This window comes from Phytophthora infestans, genomic scaffold (assembly GCF_000142945.1).
Source record: "Phytophthora infestans T30-4 supercont1.54 genomic scaffold, whole genome shotgun sequence".
Lineage (NCBI taxonomy): Eukaryota > Oomycota > Peronosporomycetes > Peronosporales > Peronosporaceae > Phytophthora > Phytophthora infestans.
In genome coordinates, this window is record NW_003303705.1 from 302,177 (window position 1) to 312,551 (window position 10,375).

The following is a 10,375-nucleotide window of genomic DNA, read 5'->3' on the forward strand; positions in this document are numbered from 1 at the left end:
CGTGAGCTCTAGCTACAAATGTAATTATGTGGCTCCCACAACAATACGTCTACCAGAATGGCAAACGATCGTTCGGGCGGACCTGAAGACCCAGGAACTGCCCTTGCACCGGGGCAGACTGGACCTTGTAAACTACTTATATACATGTAGGCCAACCAGTAAAAATAAGAACACGCTACTAGCACGAGCAAAGCTAATTGGTGTTATGAATCCTCGTGGTTCCAACAGCGGGAGGGTACCAGGCACGGGTATGCCTTTTACGAGGGCACCGAGTGTTCAACACTCGGTTGAAAAAAAAAGGAATGCTATACAAGCACTTCCAGTCGTGTAAATTGGCAACAATAAGCCGTCACGTAAACCTTTCGACAGTTATCGGCCAATACACACACAGTCTCTTTAAGCCGGACGCCGCTCTGTGTGCTTGAGTGGAAGTTCAGTTCTGTATTTATGTTTGCCCTTTCGGGTCTATTCCTAATAAGAATCCTAATTATGTTTACAAATATCAAGTGAACTATGATCGGTTGCGGACCTTTTTGCACGCCAATCGTCGTCTGCACTATCGCATGCGCATCTTTAACAGCTCGCACCCCTTTATCAGACGGTAAACGTGCCTTCAAAGAGTCGTGGAGTCTTCCGCGAACTCATCCCAACCACCACCGATAGTTCGTACCTTAGATGGGTAATTCTTGTCCGCTGAATGTGAACCCGGCCACTCTATTACAAATAATAAATACAGCCTGGATTGAGTGACATCTTGACCGTATCCAGTATCCATTGAGTGTTCGGTAGTGACACCGTCGAGTCTCTTGCACCTTGGAGTCACCGTACATCATGTGACTGAGGGTTCATCGCTTGAACATCTTCAACGGGGCCGCATCTTTGTTGACGGGCGATTATCCGCACCTCTGGAGAAGGCTCACTACACCACAGCTGCCCCTGTCGCAATGAGAGCCACGGTACTGGAGCCAGCTGTGACATTTCTTCATTCTCCAGTTCGCCATCAAGTCGTAAGATGTCCAAGCGTCTCAAGCATTCCAGTGTCTCCAACCTTGCCGATGACGTGAGCGTGAGCAGCTGGTGGTAAGTCACCACATCTTCCTCGTGAATCATCGGTACCTTGCTTATCACCATATATATGCCTCGTCTTGTTTCACAGGAGGGCGGCACCAAGGTTTCGAGCGACCCTCAGCATAGCCCTACCTGCTTCGACTGCACCTTCATCAACTGAAACTCCGGTACTTCCTGTTCCGGACCCTTCACCTCCTGCTGCAGCTCCCGCAGCACTTCCTGTAGCCAATGAATCCACGGAGATGGCTCCTAGTGTTCCGCCTGTGCCTATAGATGGTTCTCCACCACTCAACGAGGATTCGTTGCGTGCCATGCTGGCTGAGAGCACAGAGGCGTCAGTCGATCACATGATGACGTCAATTATTCCGTACTTGACCGCGATGGTTCGTCATCAAGTGCAGCTCAACGTTGCGCCTCCTCTTCATGACGATGTCCGCACTCAACGTCGTCTCGAGACTGCTGTGAGCTTCGACGATGTTCTCGCTGCCGTACAGCTTCTTCCTGATGCAATAGCTCAGGCGTAAAGATGTCATCATCAAACAAGTCGACCGCAGGAGTCGTCGTGAAGGTCTGTCCGGGACAGGATCGAAAGACCCGCGGTAATCGTCGTGGTTACGCCCATCGTGACCGACTCGCCTATGGCGTGGTGAGCGACAGAAGTGAGACCGCGTACGCGCTGATACTTGCTGAACACTGTGGATATGTACCAGAATATGGACATCTGGAACACGAAAAATGAAGAATTGCAAAACTTAGGGATGCCGATATGCAAAGCTATCAGGTCAGCACGCATCGAAATCTATACATCACGTATATGAAACCCAAACGGATCTCCATAGCTACCCGTTTCACTAGTCTCCCATATTTCTGAAACACCACAGTGCTTGAAGACCTTCGGTATTTTGAAGTTCTCGAACCACCGAAACGTTGTGACAGTGTCGGCATTAAATCACGCCCTCTAGACTCGTTATAGTGGTACCGGAATGCTGCTTTAGTGTGGCCAAACATGGACTCAATAGTATTAAACATGGGCAGTACACAGGAGAATTGGCACTATACCTAGACTTCTCAGGTATGGGGCAGTTTCAAGATGGCGGTGAATTATTCGCTCCGCCTAATAACCACACAGAATTCGATCTAGGGTAAGTGCGAACGTTGGCTCTCTTAGCGTACGCAAATTCCCTGGTAACTCCTCACGAAATAGACACGACCAAAGGCCCCGACAGTCTCGAAATAGTCGTTGATGTCATTAACGCCTCTGAAAGCCAATATAGAAACCCTAGGCTTTCGCTGAAAATCACCGCGTATCGCCACTTTCTCACCTCGTAGAGCGTAGCCCCTCTTCTAACCATTTCTCTATATTTTTTGATAACTTCGTCCAAAACAACATTGTTTCGGTAGTTCCAAGTGATGTGATTAAGTTCCTCAGTATACCGGAAAATATACCACACTCTTTGATGTGGATCTCGCGGCGTTTCAGCACCTTACACGTCAATCCAAAGTCGTGATGTATCCTCCACACTGACGTCTTCGAAATACTTACACTGTGGTGTTGCTTGATGGCGGTCTGAGCTTGATCAAAGTACGCAAGTGGACTTTCCTGGTAAGGTTAAACAGCCACGGCCGCAGCTCTGGGGTAAGCTTCCGATGGGCATCGGCGTAGCACGGTCAAATCTCCCCGATTCTTTTTAACCCTTAATCCAGCTAATATCGATTTTCGAAATGTTGTATACGTGCGCCAAAGTCGTTCGCGATAGACCTAGATTGTTATAGTCATAAAAACAGTGGAGCACTTGTTTGGGTATGCGTGCTGCCTTGTAGCATCCACTTTCGATGGTGTATAGAACACCAGCAAGAGACTTGTCTGCGACTTGTAGCTCTACCCACCTGTCACACCGTGGATGAGATCGAACTACGATCCGTTATGGATCTCTTCGCATGTCAACCAACACTTGAGCCGTCGCCACACCTTCCCAAACGGCCAACGAGATTCAAAATACCTACTGGCTTTGCTCGTGCCAGTAGCGTGTTATCATTTTTACTGGTTGGCCTATATAAGTAGTTTGCTAGGTTCAGTCTGTACCGATGCAAGGACAGAACTGGAAGTTTCAGGTCCACACGAACCATCGTTTGCCGTTCTGAGCGACATATTGTTGTGGGTCTTCCTAGCTATATTTGTAGCTAGAGTTCGCCTGGGGTTTCCAACACCACACGGACGCCACCAAGCAACGAGTAATAAGAGTTCCATAAACCAGGTCGACAGTTTAAACCACAGTCTGAGCGTCACTGACACTAGCGAGCGCCACCGACACATGCTATAGCCCGAGCGTCACCCATAAATTACCATATCGAACTTCGCCGAGCGACAACAACTCTTCACTCGATACATGTACGCAACACGAGAGACTCGGTGAATGCTGGTGACGAAAATAGTGAGTAGAGCTCTAGCAGCCACATCTGCAACGACGGGAGCTTTACTTACAGGCGCAAGATATGCTAACCAATACTGTAGTAAAATGTTTTAAACAAAAAATGGTTTGTCTTTAAACAAACCGATTTTTGTAAATCAGTAAATTTTTACCAAAGACGATTCGATGGCTTCATTTTAAAAGCCCGCTGTTCAATAATTGGATGTACCTACCGGTTCAGAATAAATGAATCACTTTTGGCCATGGCGGACGATGAGCAGGACCAAGCTGCCTCGCTGCGCGCCTTCGTGGTCTCAAGCGACGGTATTATCGCCAAGACGGCGCTTCAGTACATGGAATTCGTACGCTGCCGTATTGATATGTACACGGAGCGTGTAGAGCTACGCGAATCCTCATTCAGCATGCGACACTCACTTCCAAGCGATTGCAGTACCGGTAGTTCCGATTCGTTGGGAGTGTTGCGTACTGTGATGGTAAGTGCCTTTGGAGGCGGCACGCTGCCCGGCACACTAGACGAGATTATGGACGGACTGTACATGCGGTTTGGCGACCGAGCGCGCGCAAAATGTTCACACCACCCCACAGTTCAAGATGCTTCCGTACTGGATCGGTGCGTTGAGCTGCATCTTCAAGTTTGTGGAAAAGGTTAGCCACATACCAGGACTCACCGACGAGCTGTGCTGGGTCGAACGCATGGACTCTATGGTCACGGCGGGGAAACGCTTCGGGTTTCAGTTAATGAAGTCGGTAGAGACAGAAGACCGGGCGTCGGACGTGTCCGTACGACGAATCAACATGTCGGTGTGCTATCTCTATTGTCAGGCAGCTCCTGACAAAGTGGACGTATTTATTCGAGGCATCGTCGAGTTGCCGTGGGATACCAAACCTCGGCGGCGCCAAGAGACGATCAATGCTGCTGGAGACTATATCCTCTCCACCATCCGTGGACGGGAGTGTTGTCGTATGAAAACGATAGCCGCGCTGAATAAAAGGTCCAAGACAGAGCGTCAAATTCTCAAGTACGTTGAGTAATTTTCAGCACTTGTCTACTCCCGCTGACCAATTCGCGATCCTAACTTTCTGTCTTCGCGTTTCCAGCGCTTGTCATTGCTCGAAAGTCGTTCGAGGGCTGGAAAAAGTCGTACGTCCAGAGTGATGACTGCATTCCCTTTGCCAGAGTTGTTGGGATAGGAACTTACCGGGATAGTATGCCTGTTGCAGGAAATGTGCTCCGGTTGTCAAGAAGAGTTGCGCTGTCCGAAGCTGGTGGCATTGGCCGATGCCGACTGCAGGAGCCGCGGTTTAAAAGGTTGGTCGTGTTCACCGTGGAGTTGACTTTCCAGTTGCTGACTCTTGCCCCTTGATCAAGTGCCAAGTGATTTATCGCGCGGTGCCAAGCTCATGTCGCGTTATGGCAGCACACGTGACGATGGCGATGTACCGAAAACTGTGACCAGCTACCGCGAGTCCGAATCCTTCCGTATGATGCTGCAGATCCAACTATCGCGTCAACCGGAAAAAGCGAGAGAATGTCCTCATCACTATGTTGCGCAAGCACGAACGAGAGCGTGCGCGCGAGCGCCGGAGAAGTCTAGAAGATTGTCTCAAGCTATCTCCCAATTATATTCGTTCTCCATTTTGTTTTCAGCCAATCAACAGTAATGATCTCGAATTTTCTAGTGTTTTTCGCGAAGTCACCTTTTCGCGACACCAAGAGCTGCATTTCACTTCAACAGTTGATTCCACAATTGAAAAAGCCACAAAAAGCAAAGAAGAACCCGAAAGCAAGATACGCAACACAACCAACACAAACATGGGCAAGGACTACTACGCAACCCTGAACGTGAGTAAGGGCGCCACAGACGACGAGCTGCGCAAGGCGTACCGTAAGCTGGCACTCAAGTGGCACCCAGACAAGAACCCGAACAACAGTGACGAGGCCCAGAAGAAGTTTCAGGAGATCGGCGAGGCGTACGAAGTGTTAAGCGACAAGAAGAAGCGCGAGATCTACGACATGTACGGCGAAGAGGGGCTGAAAGGCCAGCCTGCTGGACCTGAAGGACCCGAGGGAGGTGTGCCCGGTGGTATGGATGGAATGGGTGGAATGCCTGGAGGCTTCACGTACACGACGTCAACGAACGGCTTCCCGGGCGGAAGCTTCTCTTTCCACTCCACAGACCCGTCTAAGATCTTTGAGCAATTCTTCGGCACCTCCAATCTTCACGAGGCTGAGGGTAGAGACCCCATGGCCTCAATGTTCGGCGACATGGGCTTTGGTGGCATGCGTGGCATGAGGAGCGGGGGCTTTGGAGGCCACGATCCCTTCGGCCAGCAGCGACAGCCACGTGCACAGCAGCTTAAAAGTGAGTTGGAAGTGCCACTGGAGCAACTGTACACAGGCTGCACAAAGAAGCTCAAGATCACGCGTAAGGTACACGACCCGAGCTCAAACCAAATGCGCGAGGAGCAGAAGATACTGGAAATCAGCGTAAAGCCAGGTTGGAAGGACGGCACGAAGGTGACTTTCGAGGGTCAAGGCGACGCTCTACCCGGCCGACCTGCTCAAGACATCGTGTTCGTTATCAAGCAGAAGCCGCACAACAAGTTCAAACGTGACGGTGACAACCTGCTGTACCACGCCAAGCTGTCACTCCGCGACGCTCTGCTGGGTAGTGGCACATTGACAATCAAGACGCTGGACGGACGCGAGGTGCCAGTTCCTCTTGGAGGAGTTATCGCGCCTGGCACGCAGATTGTGATTGCTGGCGAAGGAATGCCATTGCAGAAGAGACCCTCGCAGCGAGGTAACCTGGTGGTGGAATTTGACGTGCAGTTCCCCACCAAGTTGACGGATGCGCAAAAGAACATGGTGCGGCAGGCATTGTAAGTGACCATTTTGCTAGGAAAGCCCACAGCTAGGTCTAAGTAGGTGTGTACGTAAGTCATTTATCTAAATTGCTGTATATGTTTTCTTCATTACAAATTATAATAAGCATATCAACGACAACTACTTAATCAGACTCGTACTGCTGTTTACTTCTTCAAGTAGAAATCTTAAAAGTAGTACTTCGTAGTATGTCCAGTAGTACTTTACAAAATGTAAATTAACGTCCTCCACTCATAAAATGGTCATGCAATACTTTGATATGTTACAAGATTGAAATTGCTTGCTGCTCTCGTTCGCGTCTTCTGCTTCCGCGACGCTATTCTCGAAATGACCATCCAAGCGTTCACGTGCTCGCTCCTTTCCTCCTAGCCTTCGGTTTCAGCTGAATTTTTGTTTTTGTTTTGTCGGGATGCCGACAGCAACCGAAAAAGAAAAGAAACCAAAGCGCCAATTGTTGCAGTCCATGCATCCAGCAGAAGATAAAAAAAGGGTTCTCGTCACCGTCTCACATCGTGCCACGACGAATGTGATGGTAAACAAGTCCTTCGGGTGTCAGTTGCGGATTCAAGCCGGAAGAAGCGGCCCATGTCTGGATGTTGATGTCGTCCTTAGTTGTCTTGACGACATCTGCCGCCTTCTTAGCCTGTTGCTCCTTGGCCTTAGCCAGCATCTTGCTGACGCCATCTGCAAAGGCGTTGGCGTCGTCTCCACACTCGAGCTTGAGCACGTCGAGCTTTAGCCGCATCTGATCGATGAGCGCCACATTTTCCTTCGCCAGTTTGCGCTCCATACGACGACGCTCACTGTTAAGACCCGAGAGCTGCTTTTGCAGGCGGTTCACCAGAAACTCCTGCTCCTGTTCCAACTCGTTCTCCAGATGCACCTTCTCGTGCAGGATCTTAGCCACCTGCGACTCTAGCGCCTTACGTACACCATTGTCTTCGTTCTGTAGCTCCTGTAGCAGTCGCTCCTTCTCGGCGCGCGCAGTCTCGAGCTGCTTCGAGAGACGGTTGACGATATACTCCTGCTCGTTCTCCAGCTTGTTCTCCAGATCCACTTTCTCCTTGCGCACTTGGTTGAGTTTCTTCTGCAGATTGTTCGTCAGTAGCTCCTCCTCCCGCTCCACTTCGAGCGCCAGCTTCTCCTTCTCGCTCTTGACGTCATGAAGACGCTTAATGAGACGGTTGGTCATGCGTTCCTCCTCAAACTCGGTCGACTCGCCCAGCGCCACTAGCGACGCACGCAGTGTCTTGACCTCCAGCTCCAATGCGGCCGTGCGCTGGCGCTCCAGGATCAGCAGCTCACGAGCATCGTCCTCGATCGGGTTGTTGGCCATTGTGTGGCGACTCTCACTTAACGTTTGTATGCAGCAGATTTGACTTGCGCGATGCGAAGCTTTTCGGGAAATGACAGCGAGGAAGAGGCACGACAGAGAACAGCTGGGTACGGAAGCGCTCACCGACAGCTTCGTGTAAAAGAGACGATAGAGACTGATTTACTTAAAAGGGGAAGCGTCAAATACCGAGGAGAGAACCATCAAATGGCATGTATTTTGACAGGTAAAAAAATACCGCTCGGAATCTGAGCTGTACAGCTTCAACAAAGTGCGACATGCACTCAACTTGACACGGCTCAACTTGAGCAACCTAAGGGAAGCAATAGAGAACTTTAGTTTCTGGAATGACGCAGCGATTATCTGGATAAAATCTGAATAAATGACGGATAGATTACCGATCGATATTCCAATAATTTATTCCAGTGGAATAACGCAGTGGAATATATTTCTGGACAAAGAAAATTATTGTTCCAAAAAGCCTGAGCTATTCCAGAAACTAAAGTTCTCTAATGTTCATGACCGGAAATTTGCCACAACACATATATTCTTGTCTTATTATTCTTGAAGTATGTTCTATATCGCGAATGAAGTGTTGGTTACTCCGTTGAGACGTTTTATTCTCTAATGGTCCAGCAGCGGGCTTGCGCACACTTGTTCTCGAACTGGAAACGGAATTGGCTTAGATCAAATTAAAGCGAAGATGAGTTCAAATTTGTGATTCCCGCCAATCAGTAATCGCTCTGATTCAGAGCTTACTGTTTGCGAGTCCTTAGATTTGACGGCTTAGAATGCGTGCAACCATGCTCAATCTCTCTATTGCACATATGCTCGCAATCTATCAACTAAATACTGTTCGAATCGCTACTGTATACCGGTTCGCATCCTAGATTCTTGTATTTTCGTATGACCAATCTTGTACTTTCAGAGGAGTGTGCGACAGGCCGGATTGACAGTAAATCGACTCAGATTGTTTCAAAACTTCTTTTTCTACTGCAAATATTACTTTTCCATTCTTGCTTTTTAAACTTTACAATATTGCACTGAAGTGAAAACAAATTACTTCGATTTATACTTTTAAAATTTTGTCCGCGTCAAACAAATGATGCGAGTTTTTGAGGAATTATAACATGTTCAACCTCTTTAAAAAAAACGAATTCGTGCATAAGCGAGGTTTTTAATTTTTCGGCTCAGAAAATTACTCATTATATTTTTTTAGACTAATAGGATTTAAATACATGTACATTAAATTTACATTTTAAGCATTATTATTTCTCTAAGAAATATTTCATCCAAATTTGCATTTCTATTTCTCGAACTACAGGAGCGATGGCATCTGCGTGGGGAGGCTGGGGCACCAAGCTTAATGTGACGTCCATAGTGTCGCAGGGTCTGGAGCAGGTCCGCAGTCTGCGGGAGGACGTGGAGAAGTCATTCGACCAGGTGGTCACGGGGGCGCCAGGCGCCCGCCTGCCATTGCCACAAGCGGTGCCCGTCATATCATCAGGAGAGCAGGATGATGACAAAGTTACAGCTATTGAGGCGGATGACACTCAGATCGAAGCTGAAGACCCCTTACTTGAGGATACTGCAAATTCCAGTGAGGCGCCAGAGGAGGAGACGGAGATAACGGAAGAGCCAAAGGGTGAGGCTACAACTGAGACCTTACAGGAAGAGCAGAAAGAAGACGCCCAGGTAGTGCAAACCGAGTCAAAACAAGAGGAAGAAGACAACGCAGACGTCCTGGTAAAGCTTGGAGAAGCTGAAGATAAACAAGAGAAACCTATCGAGGATCAGACTGAAGAGGAAGAAGATACTGAAGCTGAGGTTGAAGTGGAGGAGAAGATCCCAAAGGTGGTGCAGAAGGTGGAAGAGGCAAAGGCAGGTGAAGATCAGGAGGGGGGGGGGAAGAAGGGGAGAAGGAGGAGAAGAGGAGGAGGAGGAGGTTTTTGTAGGTGAAGACGTGGCGGATGATGTGGCAGCACTTCGGAAGGAGCTGGAGGTGAGAGAATCGCAACTCTTGGCGACGTCAGCAACGATCCAAGAGCTTCATGACGAGCTTGACAAGACGTGCCACCGCGAGGTCGCAGCAGTGGAACGCGTGCAGTTTCTAACGGAGCAACTAGAGAACATGCGACGAGAGGTGGCCAAGTTGACGCAGCTGCATCGAGACACAAGCAAAAGTCAAAGTGCCGATGTGCAGGCGCTTCAAATGGCTTTAGCAGAGAAGGAAGAGAAGCTCAGTGCGTTGCTAGACGAAGGTCAGGCGCTCTCTGTCAAGCAGGCGCAACTGGAAGTGAGACTGCGTACACTTCGTAAAGAGAAAGACGAGCTGGAGGAACGAGCACTCAAGCTACAGTCGCAATGGGAAAGTTCTACCGAAGAAGTGAAGGATCTGTCGGCCAAACTGAAGGCCAGTGAGGAGGACAAGACGCGCTTAGCTCAGGAGAACCGGCAACTGATGAGTAGTGCAGATGCGACGAATGGGAAGGTGGAGAAGGCTGAGCGTCAAGCTCAAGAGGCTACACAACAGCTAGAGAAAGTGCAGACTCAAGTGGAACAACTGGCTCTGGAGGTTTCCAGCAAGAACGAGGAAATCGAGAGACTCAAGGCAGCAACCCAGTCGAACGAAGCGCTCAGTGTGGAGAAAGAGGAGCT

At 49.2% G+C, this 10,375-nt stretch overlaps 3 protein-coding genes across 3 annotated transcripts; 2 read left to right on the forward strand and 1 right to left on the reverse strand.

Annotated features, from left to right (window-relative positions):
• Positions 1-4,199: 4,199 nt before the first annotated feature.
• PITG_17399 (uncharacterized protein) lies at positions 4,200-4,653 on the forward strand (the record flags this gene model as incomplete). The annotated part of the gene is made up of 2 exons (XM_002896672.1): positions 4,200-4,525; positions 4,596-4,653. 2 exons carry the CDS (start codon positions 4,200-4,202, stop codon positions 4,651-4,653), a joined length of 384 nt encoding a protein of 127 aa, XP_002896718.1.
• A 594-nt stretch (positions 4,654-5,247) lies between these two features.
• On the forward strand, positions 5,248-6,517 carry PITG_17400 (uncharacterized protein; the record flags this gene model as incomplete). Its single annotated transcript, XM_002896673.1, has 1 exon — positions 5,248-6,517. The coding sequence occupies one exon, from the start codon at positions 5,311-5,313 to the stop codon at positions 6,382-6,384; it is 1,074 nt and encodes a 357-aa protein (XP_002896719.1).
• Positions 6,518-6,889: 372 nt separating this feature from the next.
• On the reverse strand, positions 6,890-7,780 carry PITG_17401 (uncharacterized protein; the record flags this gene model as incomplete). The annotated part of the gene is made up of 1 exon (XM_002896674.1): positions 6,890-7,780. The coding sequence occupies one exon, from the start codon at positions 7,718-7,720 to the stop codon at positions 6,890-6,892; it is 831 nt and encodes a 276-aa protein (XP_002896720.1).
• Between the last annotated feature and the right edge of the window lie 2,595 nt (positions 7,781-10,375).